Below are 22,353 nucleotides of genomic sequence, written 5' to 3' on the forward strand. Positions count from 1 at the left end.
CACAAAATGTTCTTTTATTGATTTCCTCACCAGAAGTTGTCTTTTCAACCGTGCTGAATGTAAAGGATGTAGTTTTTGGGCCAGTTGTTGTTGTAGTAACACATGGGTACATTCTTCTGGATATGGTCCCATTGGAACCACACTCAGCTGTGATGCAGTTTCCTAGCCCATCTGTGGTGTTGTAGATGGTTGCCCCATATTCATAGGTTTTCCCATTAATGAAGCATGTACAAGCTGCAATTTAAGAGTAACATGTTTTTTTTATTTTTTCCGTTTCTTAGAACTTGCATGTTTTTGTGTTTGTGTGTGTGTGTGTGTGTGTGTGTGTGTGTGTGTGTGTGTGTGTGTGTGTGTGTGTGTGTGTGTGTGTGTGTGCGTGTGCGTGTTTGTGTGTGTATATTCACTAAATTAATAAACAAATAGTGGGTTAGGCTTAGGGTCAGTGTATATGTTTACTTACAGTTCACATTGTGGCTGCAACTTATTCCAGAAACTGTACAGGAGCTTTGAGATAGATGATACAATTAGTCACACCATTGATCTTTACATGGGATTTTACATGCCTTGATCAACCACAATTATTTCACATGTTCTAAAGCACATCTCAAGATATTGATAAGAAGTAGGGCATGTTTGGTTTTCATTAGCATTTAATTAACACATCAATAACTGCTCTGATATGGCAGATCAGAAGACAGTTAAGCTGATACCTGGGACTATATGGGGACTTGAGCACAAAACTCACACATCATACTATAATGACAGTCGTCTGTTTAAGTGTGTATGTGTGTGTGTGTGTGTGTGTGTGTGTGTGTGTGTGTGTGTGTGTGTGTGTGTGTGTGTGTGTGTGTGTGCCAAGCACGAGCACATTCGGAACAGAAACTGCACTAGCAACTACTTAAAGCTGAACATGAGGTGAGTGAAAGTCCTCCATCAACTTTAAAAAGTTGCATCTAGGATATTTCCCTGCCATAAATATTTAAGTTAAGTAAGTAAGCAATATAATTTCATCTAGTGATCAATTGTTGAATCATTATATTCATTGAATTAATTTGTGGTTATAAATAAATGTTTGATGCAAGGAGGTTACCATATTCATGGCCAACTAATTCAATTGAGCTTTTATTACATTCAGTGAGGGAACACAAGTCTGTTTTGCATTATTGTTAAAGGATGATTTCGACCTTACGTCAACCTGGCGTAGATTCAAACGAGGACACGCAGAACAATGTATATCAGGGCAACATTAACAATAATGTTGATTTGTCCAGTTTATAAAACAATCATGTTCATTGACATTGTTACACTTTTACTCACCAACAAATTCCAAAGTTAGAATACAACAAACCTATTTAAAGATTTGGATCTTAGAACTCTCCATCTATCGTGCTTGTGGATCACGTTCGTTTTTTACCGTGCATTGCATACTGGCAATGATTCAACGGCTATTTCATTCATCTGTAAATATGTCCTATGCTGATTGGTCAAATGTCGAAATGTGGTAAAGGCATCATTGCCTACTGTGTGACGATGAATCCTATGAGACATACCAAGTGTAACAGTTGTCTGATGGAACCTTATGTCCAATGTTGTAGTGGGTGCCTTTGTCATCATAGCAGCCACATTGGCCCCATGAGACGCACTTCATGTTGTCTTCATCAAAGTAGGGCTTGGCTGTGGGACACTGTGGATAGCAGCCTTCAACACAATTATAACATTTTGATTAACATCAGTAGAAATACAAGTAAAGCTGTAAGTCAGATTAAATAAACTACAAAACAAGCTACCCCAAATACATGAAAAGTTAGGCAAATACAGCCAATAATCTCAGATTTTTTGTTTGTTGTTTAAATCACAAAAGGTTTACAAAATGCCAAAACAGAAGTACTGAGTATGGTGGCTCTGGCACACGTGGTGTGTGTACAATATATACTGGATCAAAAGCACACCTGAGAGATATTCACTTTTATGTCTGAACAGAGGAAAAGTCAATCAGTCAGTTGAGTTGTACTCAAAGCCTGGCCTTAATACACATATGCCACTTGTCAAGAAGATGACATGCCAAAGGATCTGTCTCATGTACCTTCCAGGGCAGTGATGAGGTTGGAGCAGTTTCCTGAAGGATTCCTACATGTCTTCATGCAGTCAGCTCCACAAGGCTTGTAATGCCACTCACAGTCACCAGGGGAGTTATAATAGTCGCAGAAAACAGCTGCCAGAGACAAAATAAGATCTTCTTAGCTCTTGTTACAACATTGAGGGTGTTACTTAATATGACAAACACATTTAAATTATTTGACTCAAGATACAATTCCCTACAAATTCTCAAATCGTGAATCTGAGATTTTCCTGGTGTGATGGTGGCCAAACTTACGGCACATCTTTGGAGTTCTCCATTTAACGCAGGCCCCAGCTTCATTACAAGCTTTGGCATAGGCAGCCACAGCAGTGCAGAGACACTCACAGTCCCCGCCGGTGTCACAAGCACAAGAGTCTCTCACGCAAGAATCAAAGTATGGACCAGGGTCAACCTTGAACACACAATAATGTACTTTTTAGCAGAATAGTTTAGGAGAATGATAATTGTTGAGGATAACAAAAATGTTGTTCCATGCTTGGAGTAGTAGTAGCAACAGTGACATTGGTAGCAACAGTAGTAAGCTGTACTATTGGTGCTAATAGTATTGGGGTGATGGTGGAGGAAGGCCAGATTTCGCCAAAATTATAACTAATTCCTGAATATTCAATCTAAATATTTTGATATTTTGCTTTGGACCAACGTTTTGATTGAACAGATGGCATTAGCAACACACAAAGCATTAGCGCTTAGTGCCATAGTTGGAGAGAAACAATTACATTTATAGAATTTCCCAAATACTACGGCAGTTAAAGTGATAATGTTTGTGTATGTGCATACTTTTGTGTTGAGTATACCATAGTTACCTTTGAATGACAGCTCTGGAAGGTGACACTGATGATGATGCTACACTGTTTCTGGGACCAGGCTGCTCGGTATTGGTTAGAGGAACAGGGATCACTGATGAGATCAGCATTAGGGCAGCTGGATGAAACCTTCCAACTGTTAGCAAATTCTAGAACATCTGCCACTGTCTGCTGGGAGCGTGTGGTGAAGTCATTCTTAGAGTTGCCGTCGTAGTTTCCACACAGACCACAGACTTGACCCTGAGAGGGAGCAAGCCAATGACATAATTTACAGCTATGATAGGCTTGATACAGAGTAAGGCACATGTTTTAAATATTTTCTCTTCTTCCCGCCTCAAGTGTAGATTAATAAAGTGTCAACATTGCTGTGTGTGATATTCATCAAACCCATATAAACTGTAACCTGACACTCTAGATGTTTATCAAAGCCAGTCGGGAGTCTATTAAGAAAAGCTTTTCACTGCCATTCTTGCTCTTCTTTCAATGAAAGAATATTCTCCATTGTTGTTTTGAACGAACAGTTGCCTCTCCGTGTCACACACAGAGCTGTAACTTCAAGTAGCTCTTTGCAGGACGCTGATTGGCCGATCACTGGCTGGCCGGACACAACCACTACTTGAAGCATGACGCGTGATATGCATTTCTCATGTGATCTTGTGATATCGTGAGAATCCTGCTGCTGTGCAAGGTAATGGAAACTGTTCCCTGTGTCCATTCAATTTTGTCCTTTCTTTAAATACTACATAAAGAGCGGCTGACTACAAAATACTGCAGAGAATTGCAGCATAAAATAAGATAGATCGTAAGACAAATTTTCATTAGAAATGTAACTTCAAATTTTCAAAATTGTTATGGCCAATGTGTGCCATGTTTTAAATGACCAGAAACATTCAGTCTCCTTTTAGCTCCGTTTTGTCTCCACCAGCTACTGAAAAAAGCTACATGCAGTGATCACCAGCTAGTAACTTTTTAAAAGTTGATGAGAGCAGTGAAAATGCCGCACCTGTTAATGTATGGGCTGTTAAACAAAGCAAAAGGTTATCAGAGCTCAGTAGGGTTGCTGAGTCGGGTGATAATTCTTTGTGATTTCAGCACAATGAGAGACGCCTTTTACATTACATAGAGTCATTTTACTTGTCATCAGCGTGTTCATCCCATCAAATTAATTCATGCAAGTTCAATTCAAATCAACCAACAATAAGCAAGACTGAAATTAACTGCCTTAACCAATATGCTTTGTGCAAAAGCCAAGTGTCAATCGAGATATGCAGACTTGATGGTTTACCTGGAGCTCAGGGTTGAGTTTAATGAAAAGACTGGTCTTCTGGTTCCACATGAGCACAAGTCCCGGCTTGATAATCACCACCAGGTAAATGCCCATCTTGTGTACCTGAGCAGGGAACACCTGGCTGCTGCCCTTTACCATCTTGAAGTTCTCATCTTGAAGTTGGAATTCACTATCCTGTGGGCATCAAAATCACATCAGCATGCATTTATTACTGCACCAGTCAAGTGAGGTGGAACAAGTAATCACTTGCTTAATAAATCATTTCTAGGTTGTTTCCTCTAGTTTTTACCTGAAAGGTTACACACTATTTTGTGAAAATCAACTTGGTTCACTGAACAGCCTCCTTCTTCACAAAGGAACAGATTCAAATTGACTGCATGGCAATATGAAATACACATTTTATTGGCAGTGACATTGAATGTGAATGTTTGCACAGGCTGCTCATGACCACAATATATTCACTATAGTGTGGGCATCAGCATCATAGCATTACCATTGGATGGCATTCTATTATTATTGGTTTTAGAGTGAGCCGTATGCCTCCAACTATGGAGCAAACAAAGAAAACAATACTTTTAGTTTATATTGCTTAATAAATGATTGTCATACTGACTTATCAAATATAATAATACAATAAATAATAGTAGAAATAATAATAGGTGCCAGCCTTAGCAATTATCATTTGAGCCATAATCCTTGCCCAGGCTTAGCAATAATATTAGTCTGATATTCTGATCTAGTGTTTGAGGCAGAACATGTGCAGTGTGTCGTGTTTACCCCAAGGAAGATCTTGATGGTCTTGGAGCAGGTGGTTCCTGTGCTTCCACATGGAACATTCTCAGTGATAATTCTGAAGCTTCCATTCCTCTGACCGCTGCCACAATAGTCCTGGTTGAGGCATAGACACATCAGTAAATTCCTAATACATTCAGCAAATACCTCTTTATATAGAAGTTTCTATTGGTAGAGGCGGAGTCCCTGATTCCTACGCTAGATATAGTTTGCATACCTAAACCTGTGGGCCTAGCAGAGCTCAATATCTCATTGTTATCCTCCTCACTGTTTAGTGTTCATTCCCTACAGCTGTATCAGAGCTGGTTATGATAACGGATAATGGTTATGATAGAAAAAGGCTGGTTATCAACAAATGTTTGGATAAAACAAGTGAATTTGTTTGGCTGCACTGTGAACAGCTCGTCTGACAAAATAGCCGCTAACAAAAACACATTTACTGTTACCATGTTAACCACAGGTCTAACATCTTAAGGATTACAATTATATTCACTGTACATCTTTACCTGTAGAAGTGTGTATTCACAATCTCCATTGAAGTCAAACCTCTTATCATCGAATGTGACGTAGTGACCGTCGCCGTAGATGCCACAAACTGCATCACACACATTGGTGGTACATGTAAACTTCCTTCCTCTGCAGTAGCTGGGGACACAAACCAGACACAAACTTTTAGTGAGATAAAACTGCCATAAAACATCCTTACATTTTTATATACTATATAGGGTAAATGGACTGCTTTTATATAGCACTTTTCCCATTTTTGCGATCACTCAAAGCACTTTACACATTACCCATTCACACAGAGTAATTGGCTACCATACAAGGTGCACAACAGTTCGTCAGTAGAAATAATCATTCACACACACTCACACACCGTTGCCCATCGGGAGCACTTTGGGGTTAAGTATCTTGCCCAAGGACACTTCGACATGCTGACTGGTGTACAACCACTCTACCTCCTGAGCCACAGCCACATAGTGTGTGCATTTCCATGCACGTTCATACTATACTGGTGTATATGTAAAGCAGTGTACAAACCAGGTGTTGCAGTCCACAGTCAGAGTCTGCCCGGGCTGATAGGCTTGTCCATTGTGCAGGCATGGACAGCTGGTCTCGCTGATACAGCCTCCTACTCCATCTGAAACCAGGCCATCACGGCACATGCAGCCCGATGTACAGCCTGTACTGATCTGTATCAGACCAAAGTGGAGGGCGAAAAGAGGCTGTGAGCCATGTCTTTTGGACTTCTGTGTCTATGTGTGTGTGTGTGTGTGTGTGTGTGTGTGTGTGTGTGTGTGTGTGTGTGTGTGTGTGTGTGTGCGTGCTATGCTGTACTTACACAAGCCATGTCCAGAGTGCTGCAACTCTTCTGACACTCAGTCCCAGTGGTCCCAGGTTGAACATCGGAGCAGTCAAAGTAAACCATGGGGGCAGCGCATGATGGTGAGGCTGTGTATCAAAGTCATGATAAAGGGTATTTTGATCATGTCAACATTCCAAATGACATATGCATATGCAATACTCCATCCACAACTCTCTGTATTTTCGCAGGAACAATGTTATTTCAGCTTGGAAGCTTCATGATGTGGAAGACAAAGCATTTCCACGGCTTGGTTATTAGAATTGTCGGGATTTGAGTATGTGGATATGTGGAAACGTACATTGCAGTTGTGTCCCTCCTGAGCAGCTGAGAGCTCCTTGTCTGCAGACACTGTGAGAAAAAGAGTTCATGTCATCAGCTCCTGAAATCATTCTTTGTCTGTCAATGGAAATCCTTAACATACGGAGATGATGTAGTCTGGCTACAATGTCCTTTAGCCTGCCCCTTGTTTTCCTAACCAATTGATCCTTAGTGACAGAATGCTAGTTGCATTGGTGCATTCACATCATGTTGGCAGAACTGGTGGAATGGAAACAATTCTTTTTTTTTATAAAGTTATTCCAGCATGGAAATGTTCACAAATCCAAGTTGGTTGTTTCCATTGCAAGATTTGTAGTTACACCAGATAAGTGAAAATTCAAGATTTTTATTTCACATATTTGAAACAATTAAAACAGATACAAGCAAAGCCTTCTTTTTAAGAAGCATGATTTACTGTATCAGTGTTAGAATATGATTGTATTTATTTGCTTTTGGTTTGTTGACACTTCTGTAGATCTTTTCGACTGTTCTATGGATTTCCATTATTATTATTTTATAACATTGGATATAAGCATGATGTGACCCTCAGGATGAATTTGTTGATCCTCAGACTTCAACTAGTACCATCATCAGGTCAACATTTGAATGTGTCCAATGCTTTTGTTAATCACATTCCAAGCTAAGCTGCACTTTGTGCAAATTAGCAAATGTTAGCATCCTAACATTCTGAACTAAGATGGTGAACATCAGCATGTTTTTGTTAGTTTACATTACAATGGCTCTTCCTGAAATAACTCCATGTCTATCTAGTACACTATGTTTACTGTGCTCCACTTTATTTGAGTGTCTCAAATCAAAGTGTAAAATGTATGCATGTGTATTTCCCTAAAATGGAACAAACATTTTGTGTCCGTATTCTGGATTTGCGGCTCACTATTACGTTTTTTACTTGACCCTTTAATGCCCAACTCCTGACATCATTACACTGTGTTTTTACCATGTGGAGCCGTCTTGGTTGACAGTCTGTCCAGCAGGAATAATGGTGTCTTTATCGTAGCAGGGACAGCGTGCACTAGGCACACAGTGCCTCTCCTCGTTCATGTAGGTTCCCTCAGCACAGCCGCAGCCGTCCACTGTGGTGAATCTGCTCTGGCAGGAGTAGTCAGCCTGGCTGAGAGAACGGCAGGTGCGACTGCAGCAGGTCATGTTGTAGCCATACACTGTTTCTGCTGGACATGATGTACTGAATTTTCCTAACAGGAGAGATAAGATTTTAGTAGTAGCACAAGGGTGTATCCAATTTTCATGCAGATCAATTGTTTGTTTTTGCAGATAGGGTCAGAGGGTGCAATTGCACCTCATCCTATAAACAAATCAATTACTTCATGAAATCTCATTGTGCAACTCTTTATTTGTTGTTGCAGGCTGTTTGTTACAAAGCCAGCCTCCATTACCACAGTATGGTCCTTGGTGTTTCACTCACCACAGATCGTGTTCCTCCAGCCACTGATGTGGATCCCTGCCGCTGAACAGGCATAGACATAGGAGGAGACCGCAGCGCACATGCTGTCCTCACTGTTATGACAGTTGCAGCTGTCATACATGCAGTTCTGTGAGGAGACACAGTGGGCATGGACACATTAACACAGGTACAGGAGTTTAGTTTTTTTGTCATTACAGCTTTGTGTGTGCAGACTTACATCTTTGTATAGGCTGGGGCTAATGACAGAGTGGCAAGGAGCGAACACTCCCTGGGGATCGGCTAGTTTGGAGCACCAGTACTTGGCATAACTCTCTGAGACACAGAAACACACAGACATGAAGTAGTTACAAAACATCACATGCTCTGGAAATGGCATAGTTATCTCTTAAATGTGCTATGGTATGCTTTCATATGATATGACATGATCATATGACGTGACAAGACATTAAGTCCAGCTGTACCCTTGCTGATGCTTTGGTGACAGGGGTGTCCAAATCCTGTTGTGATGTCGGGGCAGCTGGCTCTAGTTTTCCAAGAGTTGGCGAACACTGCAGCGGTGCCCTCCACCAACCCACTGATCACCCTGAAGTCATCACTCATTATGTTGTTGAAGTTCCCACACAGACCTGTTGGGCGAGGTGATACGCATTTTCACAGATACTGTACAAACGTTTAATGACATGTGAAGTATTACAAACAGAAACCTCTTATTTTTGAGCCGTACCAGAGGTGGTTCCTTTGAGAGAAGTGGGAGCTGAGATGAAGACCTGCATCACGGGGGACAGCTGGACCATCACTTGAATGCCCACTTTGATCTTTATGAGGATGTAGAAGGACGATGGACTGAAGGCACTCAGCTCCGCTGCAGCAGCCAGAGGACAGAGGTGTCAGTACTGAGCTTAAATTCTCTTCTCATAATCATCTTCTCTTCATTTATGCTCATCCGTACAACAACTCTTTAAACCTGTAACTAATGACTCTAAACTGAGTCTCTTTGTTTAAATTAAAAAATAAACATTTGTAGCTGTCTGTATAGCATTCTGTGTGTCTTCTTTAATATCATTGGAAGTAACTCACGTGTAAACAGTGGAAGCTGAGAAGGAATCTGATTCACATAGACCTGCCCGGTAGCCTGAACTTTAATAACCTGAGAGTTTATGAAGAAAAACACTTTAGATTATATCAAACAGGAGTGCAACAGTATCTCCACAACATTCTTTGATTTTGTTGAAACCTGCTTGGTGCACCATGTTGGTGAGTGCTGTACAACTTTGATGTTACCAGGTAAGCCAACCACATTTGAATAGAGAACTTGGATCTGTATATCTGTGTGCATGTGTGTGCATGCGTGCGCTTGTGTGTGCATGCGTGCGCTTGTGTGTGCTTGTGTGCGTGTGTGTTCGTGTGTGTGTGTGTGTGTGTGTGTATGTGTGTGTGCTTACCACAGAATTGCTGTATAAGCTCACAGTTACAGCTCTGAGGCAGGTCTGACTGTCAGCAAGACCGCACTTGACCAAGTCCACCAGCACGATGTATGAGGAGCCATTACTCTGTTGAAACATACATTGGGGCAAAACTTGAACTTTAATAATGACTGAAAGACTGAAAATGGGGAACAGTCAAATAAATTAGAAACAATACACCAACTATGAACAGGATTTATTTTACACTCAAATATTGCTGTTTATTAAATAGTAAATGGGTCCATCACACACACTCATTGCATCATATCATGCAGTATGATGATATGTCTGCCATTCTCTATGCACATGGGATATCACTCCATGCTTCAGGTATGAAATAGTATAACTCTGGTGTGGACGTGTGTGTACTACCTTAGCCAGGACGTAAGAGCAGTCCCCATGGAAGCTGTACACCTTTCCATCAAAGGTGTTGATGTGAGCTCCTCCCTCCACAGAGCAGGTTCCTGGACAGTTCTCCTCCGTACAACTCCACTGGCCACTCTCACACACACTGTCAGCACACACACACACACACACACACACACACACACACACACACACACACACACACACAAACACACACACACACACGCACACAAAATTAAACATGTGCAAATTCTGTGGGAAGTCATTTTGCATTGGCTCATTGCATGATTCTTGGTCAGAACATGTGTATGCAGCAGGAAAGATGTAATGATAAATTGGGACGCTCTTATACTCTCTTAGACTCTCACCCCCTGATAAACAGGTTAACATCACATGGGTTATGAAGAGAATGATGTCACAGGAAATATGTATGTAAACTACAATATGTATGGACATCATATGCCTGCCACCTGTAGCCATAACTAATGATTATTCTATATACTGTATATAACTACATATAACTGCACACTTGAGACTCAGTTAAAAAATAACTCTTATTCAGTTGTATTCATTTGTTCATCTCACCAGGATCTACAGCTGTAAGAGTAGGACTCTCCTGACTTGTACACCTTGTTGTTGTGCAGACATGGACACTGATCCACTGCAACACAGCCCGTGTTACTGATGTCATCAAAGACCAATCCTGACGGGAGATAATAATCATTACTGTCATGTTTCCTGTCTATGCATGAAACGTGATTGCGTATGCTTGCACATAGCGGGTATACACTGTAGTGCAAAATATGTTTGGGTACCGGCAGGGCAGCGGCAGCCATCGTGGTAGTGGCTGTCACATGTCTGGCTGGCCTGAGGGGTGGAGCAGCTGTCGGCACAGGAACTGCTGTACTCCAAGAACTCCATGTTATATGGACATTCCATGTCTGTGGAGACAAACACTTTAATGTTGCTGTACCAGTGATAATCTAACAATTTAGCAAAACATGAGGCAAACAACTCTGCGACTGCAATTCAGGGCCAGAACATTCATATAGGAGCTCTCTTACAGCAAAACGTTGCATTCCTCCATTGCTGGGGCTTGCCCCCTGCATGGACACACTGTCTGGAGTACTCTGAGATGGTTTTGCAGAGGACGGAGTTGGTATTGTCTTCATAGTTGCACATATCATCTGTACAGACTTTACTGAACGATTCCACATCCAGAAGGTTTTGGCAACTACTGAACGGAGCACTGGAGAAGATCTGGTCACAGAGTTGCTGAAAAAAACAAAATCAGTCAATCTGTTGAAAAATTAAGTGTGAACATATAATCTATGAACATATGTATATAGTTGCATAATCAACTCTGATTATATAATGATTAAATAATTATATATATATAAAAATATATATTTATACACACACAACTATGCAGCTCATTAAGAAGAACACACACATCGACACACAGTGGAAATGATTACATCTGCCACTTGTTGTCCTGTGAGATTGTTCATGTCACAGAGTGTAACTCTGTTTGGCAGTACACATGGTAAATGGCTGCATTTATATACTCCTGGTACTATTGAGTAGTAACCCTTGTCCAGACACATTTAAAAATATGATCTTGTGTTGGTTTACACACCCTGCCTATATAGCAGTTACTACAAGTGAATAGAAATATAATTTACATGATATTATGTATTTAGATATATACTAAAACACACAGTTAAGTACCTGCTTTTCAACATTCAAAAATATCAAAATATAGTTTATATATTCAAATTTAGATTTGTTTCTGTATTAGATGGTTGATTAAGTGCTGTACCTTGGTAAAGGCGTAATAACTGATTATCCTGCAGTTCTTTTCTATCCTATCACTGACCAACACAATTCATCACAGTCAAAACGTCGGCCAGGGGTAACACGTTTCCATTATGGAAAATGAAAATGTAAAAGCCGCCAAACTTTAAAAAACCAAATGTCAAGTCTTAAATATTCAAATGTTAGATTTTTTCAAGCTTGGCATAGATAACACCGTACAGGTTATCTGATCTTTCACACATATGACTTCCTGAGATAATGTAAATGTGTTGGGAGTATTATAAAGAGTGAAGAGTTACCTTATCGCCACAGCTGAGGACCGGGTTGAGTGCAGACACCTCACAACTCTCTGTTGGCCCGTCCACCTTGTAGGTGTCAGCATAGTCTGCCACAGACAGCGGAGCTCCTGCAGTACAGTCAGTCACACAACAATGCTCACTGACATTATTCAGCACGGTTGTACGCAGTTTGTACCCTCTTTTTTGGGAATGTCTAACAATGTCAAGTCAATGGGGAAATACGTTTTAAAAACTACTACTCGACTATTAGTCGAGGTGAATAGTTGTTTGCTTACCTTCCTAACCTTTGCCTGCAGTTTATTTGTTTAGCCTGTTGTAAACAGTAAACAGCCTGAGTGAACATTTAAAATTGGTTGCAAATTTCTGGCGGAGCAGTTGTTGTATTTAGCTGCTGAAATGAGTTACTAATGAGGGCATTTTTTAACATGTAGTATATTACTCAGTAAAAAGATTTGTCATTCTGTACAAATACATATTTCCTACCGAGCCCGGGAACAGACATGGACGGGGATAAAATTGAAGCTTTCTCCCGAGAAATATTTTGAAAAAAGTACTCTTTGTAAAAAGCCAAGGGTCGACGTGCGTAGCATTCGAGCACTAGGATTGGCCAGGCGGAGAGTGTTGATCTGGATAGCTCTTCATGAACGGGCTTTAGACTCTTTATTGTTGACCTTTTAGTCCCCTATGAACCATTGAGTAGACTGAGATCTTCGGCCAGGATCTTCAGTCTCTTCCAGAGTCCAGGCTGAAAACTGAAGGGGACAGAGCCCCGAGGCTCTGGAACGACCTGCCCGAGGATATCAGGCTCACTCATTGTCTCCTTTTAGGTCTCGTCTCAGAACACACTTTATTAGAATACATACTCTGATTTTATCTGACTTGCCTGTTTTCTTAGTGGTTTTTAATTTCTTGATTATTATTTTGCCCTTCATGTAGTTCATCATTCATTTTGGTACTTTATTACATTCTTCTCTCTGGGAAGCACAGTGTACTTTTTTTTGTTAAATTCTCTATGAATATAGTTAATTATGATATTAATATTAATAAAAGGTCTGCAATGGAATGCAAGAGTTTTCGGGAGAACAAAACAGCATCTTTTATTTATTAATTTTTTCAACCTTCGTAGTTTCCAGTTCCCCCCAGATGAACTAACAGTTCAGAATGTAATTTCATTACAAATTCACTTTATATTTCACTTCAATAACAATTGGCCTGAATTTACAGAGGTTACAGAAAAAACCCCAAACCTCTTATAGTGGCAACGAAGGCCCATAAAAAGGCATTCAGAACAGGAACTCATATTAATGCTTATTTTTCCAACCCTGCATGTAGTGAACTATTTTACATCATCAAATCAAAGTAAATGTAATTAGGATTTTCTTTTAAGACTGATGAAAAGATCAACTGATTTGTTGACAACTGATCAACGATAAAGTGAAAACAAAATACAGACAGTTTAATTAAAAAATAATAATCTGAATGAGATTATCTGTGTGTAAAGGTGTCTCATGCTGATTCTACATGCTCAAAGTGCTGGTTAGTGAGTTTCCTTTCAATAAAATGATTTCCAGGACATTAAGGTGAAGTGTGTCTTGACTGAGTTTTTTACACCTGATAATAAACTCAGCAAGATATTGATATTAAAAAGTATAAGACTGTAAAGTGAAACATATGAAGCCGCACTGAAAGATATCTGTTGTCCGTTATTTGGATTTGTAAATACTAAGTCAATGAATTGGGTAAATGTTCATTTTTGTATATATGGATTCTATTGATCATTGAAAAGTCTTAATTATATCCACACAGGATGTTTAGGAACACTGCATGTCTGTGTTCACACATTGAGTAGAGAGAAAAGGATCTTACCGTCTTTCATGACATCATTGGGTACGCCGTCATAGTTCCCACAGAGTCCACATGTCTGGTTCTCGTATTTCTTATCTATTTGAATCTGTGAACACGGCCCAAACATACAGTAATTATTGTTAGTTTTAATCAGTTATAATTTAAAGCAGGTTTTTAAGATTTCAGCAAAATAGTATGAACATTTGGCATCCCATATGTCCCTCTTCTTATGTATTCCATTTGGGATTTTGAGCTCTGACATGGGTCAAATCTTTAGCAGTGCTATTGTATTTTATTGTCTCAGCTGGTGTATGACCTGTCGTTTAGTCTTCAAATTACAAACTTTGACATTTACATTGTTCTATTCAGGCTTGGCTTATTTATATTATTTGCTTATCCCTCAGTCTCTCAAATCCCCCAGTGACTCACTGCTGCTATGCAGTCATCCTTAACCTGAGTTTAGGTTTCTCTATGGCATCAGATTTATGTCATATGTCATGAGCAAAATATATTATATAGAAGCAGCCGCGAGCAACAAATACATCACTTTTTCGTTAAGCTAGCAAAAATGTCAAATAAAGACTTGTTTTTAACCTAATCTTTGCCTTAACCACTGGAATAAACCTACAGGTTAAACTGCAGATTTAACCTATTTTGTTATGATCAGCGATTTACGAAGATACACTTTGATTTTTGTTCCTTGTACTTCTGGCACTTTTTCCATGGACTCAGTCCAGTTTCTCATTTTCATTAGACGAAAATGATTCAGAATTTTTGTCCTGCATTCTTGCACTGCTACGTCCTGCAAAAGCTCATTCATTTCATTATCAGACAGAGAGTATTAAAGTGTTACAGTTCTGGGAACTAGAAGGTTCTAATGTGTTGACGGAAAGAATACGTATTGATTTAATAGCTGATAGTGAAAAGGAGTGTTTGAAAGGATCAGCTCCAACTCTATTGTCGGTATCAGTGGCAAGTATGTTTACCTTTCGTCAGACGTTTCTATTAAAAAGAGTGAACTGCTGCTCACCACTAATCTTATTGTCTACCTTTATCAATTTATTGAGGGGTTTTGTGAACCATTGCGTTTGCAGTCACTAGTTCCTTGAGGACAACAATGGAGTTTGGTGACAAAGCTCTATCAGACTGTGGCGACACAGACAATACTTGATAGAAAGATAAGTGGATTGTTGGTTTTGGTCTTTTCTTGAGAATTGTTGCTAATAACAATAAAATAAGATAACATCAGCCTTATCCGTTAGGGCTGAGTGTGTTTCTTTGTACTCATATGCATACATTACAAGCATGTGCACGAACAGGCTTATGCAGTTAGAGTCAGATCCTGTTGACCTGTCAACAATGATGTGTCATTTTGTCCATACACCTGAACACAAAACATGACAGACGTGTGTGCTACATACATCCAGGGAGTCATCCAGGTTCCAGATAGTTTTGATTCCCAGCTTAGCTTCCACAATGACACTGCTTATGGTCGCCTTGACAGTCACCCCGAATGTGACAAGTGGCAGAGACACCCTGTAGCAAACACAGAGTTAATGCGAAAATAAGACAGAGCAGCAGCTCACATAGGAAGTCATATTCTAATGAGAGACAAGTAATGTTTGTGTGTGACGGGGAACACTTGTAAATGTAAAACCAAACAATGAGCTGAAAGAGATTAAAACTGCAGAGGTGGGGCTTTACTGTAAGCACTATGAGTGACCCGCGTGTCATTTGATTGAATGACATATTAATTCAGGTTTAAATTATGAGGATAAACAAAGAGCAGCTGAGATATTCTAAGCAGTTTGTTTACGGTCAGCCTTTGCTATGATAACTTCTGACCATTCTCCAAAGCGTCACATTTCCTCTCCTGCCATCCTCACAGCCTTTGTATGCATTTGACTTTGCCACAGTGTGAACATCATTCCACATCTTAAAACTTGTTTGAGCAGCTAGTGAGTCACAGCCAATGCTGTCTGCAATTTAGTCTTCTATGATGCTGCCACTGAAAATGTACATCTTTAAATCTTTTCAATGAGATTACAGTGGCAGTAGACAACATTGGCTATTTATACTTTATTGATGTTGAGTGTGAGGGTTCATTACTTTTAGATTATATTTAGACCTGCTCACTTAGTTTCGATGCACTCTAGATTGGAGCAGTTTTTTTTTTAAATGGTTGGTGGGAAACTGAAGTTTATTGGTTACCGTGATAATGAATAATTAAATAGCAGCATCACACCAATTTGTGTATTTTCCTCTTAAACACTAATCTGATATGTGGATATATCTTTTTTATGACTTCATAATTTATATTTGTTCATATTAGCTGAGCGATTTGGCAATTAGATCTGTTTCACGGGGCTTTGCAACAGCGTAGAATGTTCAGGTGCAGCATGATGAAGCTACCTGGGATCGAAACATTGCACTCTTTCCTTCTTGATTCAGCAGCTGGATAGAGAATCTGAGCCTGTGTTTACACACTGGTTTATATTCCATAATCCCTGTGACCCATGTGGCACTGCAGAAATACGCCTGGGGTATGAGTACACACAGCTGGGATAACTGATCTAATAATTCTAACTTTCATGAAAACAACTCAAATTAAAAAGATTGAAGATTGTGATTAATAAACATTCATCAAAGTCTGATTTTATATTAAAAAAAATATTTATAAATGTAAAGGTGCTTTTCAATTGGGTTTGGGATGATTTTCCTACAATCAAAAACTTGTGTAAGAAGAATTATTTGAACAGTAACATTCTTCACATTGTGGCTTTAAGTAAAGTTGTCCATATTGTAGTTAAAGGAACTTCTTTGATCTTTGTCTCCTTGGAAAATATTAAAGAATCTAAAGCAGTTGGCAGTAATGAAGAGATCATGGTTTGGTAAATGCTAAATGAACTAAAGAATCTTAACTCAAAGCCCACTTATTAGATTTTTTCAAAGCTTTCAATCATATCTCACACTCTTCCTCAGTGAATAGAATTTGCGGATAAAGAAAGGAGCGGAACCTCCATCTACTGAGGCAGACTGAGAGATCCAGAAAGAGCTACTACTGTTTTCAAGGTCAAGAACAAACTTCCAAGCTCAACTCTTCCTTCGATACTGTCGGACTGAATGTAAACGTCTGATCAGAGCAACTTATGAGATATAGGACCTCAGGGATACATGGAGTTGACTGGTCTGGACTGAACTTACTTCTTGCCGTTGACTATTACTGCGCTTCTGGAGAGCTCCACCACAGAACCTTCCAGCTTCATGATGATGGTGCTGATGGTGAGGATGTTGTCGATGTTTGTTCGCCTCATCTGGATGTTGAAATCTTCGTAGTTGTTTTTGCACTGGGAAACCACGACATGGTTACAGGTGGATGACAGCTTGAAGAAATTTCCATCAAAGGTCTTCCAATGGTTGTTTCCCCAAGTTGTGCACACTCGGTCCATGTGATTTGGATTAGCTACAACAAAATTAACATTATTAAAACATCTTTTTAACTGATATGAAGAGTTGAGCAAAAATCAATTTAGTCCATTTACCTGAACTCAGTTTCAGTGTCTTCTGAGAAGGAATGATGTTTACTGTAGCAAAGAGAAGAACGGATCATTGTTTCCCACAGTATGTGCCAGACTTTAAGGACTTAAATAAAGGAATAAAGTATTGAAATTTTATATTACATTTCTATGGTGTCTTTCTGTTGTTGTGTTTGGTCTATTAAATGTTTAAATTAAAATTAAACAATAAACACAGGATTGTAAGAAACACTAAGATATTGTAATGTCACTTATTAATGTAGCCATAAGTAGTGGATACGAAAAAGGTAAATTAATGCTATTCAGTGAAAAAAGTGAAATAATCAAACCCAAAATACCACAGACAGTCAATCAAATGGATTTGTTAAATATATATAAACTTGAAAGTCAATATCTTTGGAGATGGCTTCTAAAGGTCTAAACTATACTTGGCAGCTTGACATTAGTTTGTATTGTAAAGGTATGATAATTGAACCTTTAATAAGCTGCCTCTGAATCAAAGTTTAGAAGTCAAGTTAGTAGGTCAATTATATATTTAGTAATTATAAACAATATCTTTGTAGTTTCTTATGATATTTTACACACAAGAACAAAGGACCATTATTAAAACCAGATATAAAATGTCTTAATTCAAATTAATTAGGCATGTTTAATTTTCTGTTAACATCCAAGTCATCCTCTCTACGACCCGTTCCAACCAACTTATACTGCATCCAACAAGTGTGAAGCTGTAAGCCTTTTTCAGGTCACCACTCACCTGACTGAGTGAGTGAGCCGACCACCAGCGTCAGGAAGACGAGCCACGATGTGGATTGTAGTCCTGTGGTCTCCATGTTTGCTCCTGAAGGACTGACCCACTATGACAGGACTCACCTGAAGAACAAATCATTTTATAAGCATGAGGGTGGGGCTGAGAGAGAGAGAGAGAGAGAGAGAGAGAGAGAGAGAGAGAGAGAGAGAGAGAGAGAGAGAGAGAGAGAGAGCGAGAGAGTTAGGCTGCTCCACTACTTAGCCCTCCTTCACTCTAAATATCTTTAGTGTGATTGGTATTTACATATGGTATACATACCTGACAGTGCACACAAGGTAATTATTTGTTTCCTCAGCAAACTATAGAACCGTCAGGAGGTGAATATGAATATCCATATGTTGGACAGAAGACACCAGAAAATGAGTCCAACATGGCATGATGGGTAAATGGCTGGTTAAGACGGAGCCTTTCTGCAGTCATGTAGTTAAAAGTTTAAGAAGAAATCCTGGTTTCGGTTCATTAATCGAAAAAGCCAATGTTGACCAGTAACAATAAGATATAACCAGAACCACATAGTGTTTCAGTATCTTAAACTGAATAGCACTTGTCTGTATCAGCTTTGTCCCTAACTATAACCACACGTAATTTGCCACGCACAGACATTGTAGAAAGCATGAATAAAAAAAAAAGTTGAGTGTCATTGAACATACATTTTGCACAATTGTCCAGAAATATGCTTGGTTACAATATCCTAAAACAGTTATATGCAAAAACGAAATATATTAATAGAAGAGGATACACATGTGACAGTTGGGTTTACAAGGATACAAGGATTATTTATTGTCATTGTACTACACAGGGTTGTGCAACTAAATGCAGCTATTGTCCTATTTTGCTACATAAGAAGGCAGAAAACTATTTGTTGTGGTGGAGTTTGGAGGATGAGGAGGAAGAAAGCTGCTCTGTGGTGGACAGCAGATACTTCTGTATCTCTTGAAAAGGCTGTGGTTGGTGGGTGTTCTTTAATATTCCTTGGCTTTGTGCAGGCACCTCTTCTCATCAATATCACTGAAGCTCAGTAGATCGGTACCAATGATTTTTTTCACCCTCTGCAGAGCCCTCCTGTCCTGGGCCGTCATTTTAATGTCCATTTTTTAAGATAATAATGCATTAATAATAATGCGTTAATATCATTTGTATTTGTTTTATATAATTAATATGCAGAGTATGCAAGTTTATACATAAGGACATGGAGAGAAAAGATGAACAACACACACGAAGCAGATGAATTATATTTTTTCAACAAAGGTCACTAAAAACACAACTTCTCATGGCCGTTATAATTTTGTTCTAACGGCTGAACCTGCGGCGCTCTGTTGGAAATACCAGCGCCACTCCAGCCAAAGTTTTGAATACAGGGAACATTTCTCACATGGAAGTGATCAAAAGTCGGCTTTCTGAATGTGGGATTTTATTTCCCGATCTTGCTTCCTGCACTCGCTTGCATGCGCTCCTTCTGCACCAAGAAAACCAAGTTGGTTGGAGAAGGAAAAGAATAGTCTTATTGAGAAATACAATAAAAGAAAGCACAAATAACAGCAAACTGAAAACAACCCTTGTGGGAGGAAAGTCTGGTGAGGAGGTCCATCCAAGAGATACAAAAGAAATACAACAACTTGTTACAGGAAGTAATCCAACAACCTCATGTGCTATAAAACTAATCATTTTTAACATAATTTATTCTGTACAAAATGTTATTTTCCAGGTGGGGGACCAGCTCCAAAACCTCTTTCAAATGAGGCAGCAATGGTAGCTGACATCAAGGGTCAAAGTAAGAAGTTATTGTTGTTTCCTGTCAATTACAATAGAACAAAATCTCTATCCAACCATTTAAAAAAAAAAAAAAGTTTTTACTCTAATAAAATATTGAATTATATTTCTAATTAGTTTGATTTAACATTCATTTAAAAACATTACTAGTTACTGTCTTGTGGGACCTTTTTGCACGCCGCTAAAGCTGCTTTTATATTTTAAACACTTTGGAGGATGCTCTCGTCCAGTACTCGAGCCTCGCGGGAACTGCCAGGTCTTGACAGGAACTTCAATTTCCAGTGTTCAGTGGAGGTGTAAGGGTATTTGAAACTTAGTGAATGACGCGGCACACCACAGCTACATTAATTGAATGTCCGTCAAATCTGTAATTAAAAATCAATCGCTGATGGTTAGGCGTATCCATAGTGTTCTCCCGGTCACAGAACACTCTTGTCGGGATTGGTTCAATTTCTTTATTTATCGCCATAAACTGGTCCAGGGTGCGTTTAAGGAAGAGTCAGAGGTACCTTATGTTTTCTTCCTTACTTTGGTTGTAAGATCTTTTGTGTGACTAAATTTAAGGAATTCCTTAAATACAAGAGAAAGATATGGAGAAAACCTGAAATACTTAATTGAACATTTAAAGGAAACCTTAAGGAAAAGACCAATTTTACTTTAAGGAAGCTTTAATTCAGACTTTAACAAAAATCTTAACTTTAGGTGCTTTGTGCAACCGGCCCCTGCCCTTTTCAAAGTCTCAAATGACCTACTGTTGTCTTCAGAGTGTGGTAAATATTTCATTTAATTTCTTTTAGACCTCACTGTGGCTTTGATACGGTTGATCACTGTATTTTATTGAACCTTTTTAAGGACATCCAGACCTTTTTTTTGCATCTATGGCTCTGCTCTCAAGTGGTTTGCCTCCTGCTTTACTGACAGGGCTTTCATTGTTAAGATGGCAGCCCTTCCTCCTCTGCTCCATTTTAGGGCCCATTTTATTTGCTCTTTATGTTTTCCCTTTAGGCTCTATGACACGCTGATATACTTACGCTAATATACCTTCCATTGAATTTGGGGATTCTATCCATGAATTCTATCCATCCTTACTGTAAATGCCTCCAGGATGTGAAATGCTGGATGGCAAACAACTTCAACATTTCATGTTGGAGAGTCAAATAATTCAAAGCTTCTTCTTAAAAACATGTTCAGTTTGATGATGTTCTCTGCTGATGCTGATGCTGATACTCTGCTGATGTACTCTGCTTTGATGATGTATAAGCCATCATAACACCTGGATGAGTTGTGTGTCTACAGATGTGCTGGGTTGGAAAGGGGCTTTTGTGTCCAGGGGCCTATCCCCTGAGTCTGAAAGAATCTGTGTCCATGCAAGCAGGGACTGTACTCTATATACAGTATTCTACAGAGACAGTGTTTTCTCCAATCACATAGTTCACACTGCTGTGCTTCAAATTACAATTAGACATCAAAATCTACACTCTGATAAATGTAATGACTTACAGCTACCAAGCTGTCTAAAGAAAAACATGGTAGACACTGAATATTTAATCAATGGCTTATTCCATGCGTAAAACGTCTCCATAGTCAGCGGTCCCCACCCATCACTTAGTTGACTATGGAAATTGAACACAATGTGCCTCATTGTTCAGGTGTAAACATGCAATGTGTTTCTCTAAGGAGGTATGAGAGATTGTTTGGCTTTTGTTGATGTCAAAGACCTGCTTAAATAATCCACAGTGACTCAGCTCCCTCAGTCCAGGATATGCATCCTGTGGTGCATCTTTGATAAAAACTCTGCTCTGCTTTGTTAACTTAAGTGTTTGTGTTGTGTCAATAAAGACTTATGAGTCATTACTATGACACTGTCAATACAGAAAATGTCATGTTATACAATATATTAGAAATAGGGCTGTCGAATTAACGCGTTAATTTCTATTAATTAATCACAAAAAAAATAACGCGTTAAAATATTAACGCAGATTAATTGCGCTCCTAGATGCCCCTAACTTTTGGTCCGACAGCACGGAACACGGAGCTCCAAGAGCACGGAGCTCTGACACAAAGTTTGTAATTAATTAGATTAATTTTCAGTTCAGAAGGTGTCTGCACTGTCAACTGCCCATTTAGATCAATTTGACATTGATTTAGTGAAATTGTGATTATGATTTTAATGCACTTTATCCCTTTAAGGTTGAATCCTTTTTTCTTCTTCTTCCATCCTTTCCTGTTTTTGTTATTCTATATGAATTGAAACCAACACTGAGCTGCTGGACAGGCCAGGCTGTCTCCACAGT

At 39.2% G+C, this 22,353-nt stretch overlaps 1 protein-coding gene across 1 annotated transcript; it reads right to left on the bottom strand.

Moving 5' to 3' along the window:
• Nucleotides 1-452: 452 nt before the first annotated feature.
• Nucleotides 453-18,311, bottom strand: LOC115028910 (mucin-5AC-like). Its single transcript, XM_029462841.1, has 27 exons — nt 18,236-18,311; nt 17,147-17,405; nt 15,364-15,478; nt 13,964-14,048; nt 12,098-12,204; nt 11,045-11,255; nt 10,796-10,963; nt 10,566-10,683; nt 9,984-10,125; nt 9,594-9,701; nt 9,229-9,298; nt 8,876-9,013; nt 8,613-8,777; nt 8,369-8,463; nt 8,152-8,278; nt 7,666-7,921; nt 6,688-6,737; nt 6,366-6,475; nt 6,065-6,216; nt 5,530-5,668; nt 5,009-5,119; nt 4,229-4,405; nt 2,944-3,183; nt 2,375-2,531; nt 2,084-2,212; nt 1,551-1,698; nt 453-504 (listed from the first exon to the last, which is right to left on the bottom strand). The coding sequence occupies exons 1-27, from the start codon at nt 18,309-18,311 to the stop codon at nt 453-455; spliced, it is 3,705 nt and encodes a 1,234-aa protein (XP_029318701.1).
• Between the last annotated feature and the right edge of the window lie 4,042 nt (nt 18,312-22,353).

The sequence above is a fragment of the Cottoperca gobio genome, chromosome 3, assembly GCF_900634415.1.
Source record: "Cottoperca gobio chromosome 3, fCotGob3.1, whole genome shotgun sequence".
Classification (NCBI taxonomy): domain Eukaryota; kingdom Metazoa; phylum Chordata; class Actinopteri; order Perciformes; family Bovichtidae; genus Cottoperca; species Cottoperca gobio.

What these genes read in the sequence shown, in the direction of transcription:
- LOC115028910 (XM_029462841.1), bottom strand. Translation starts at nt 18,311, where the DNA reads ATGGAGACCACAGGACTACAATCCACATCGTGGCTCGTCTTCCTGACG. An exon ending in TCAGCTTCCACTGTTTACAC is followed by an intron (nt 9,014 to 9,228) that starts GTGAGTTACTTC and finishes TGGCTGCTGCAG; the next exon opens with CGGAGCTGAGTGCCTTCAGT. An exon ending in GCCCCAGCCTATACAAAGAT is followed by an intron (nt 8,279 to 8,368) that starts GTAAGTCTGCAC and finishes GTCTCCTCACAG; the next exon opens with AACTGCATGTATGACAGCTG.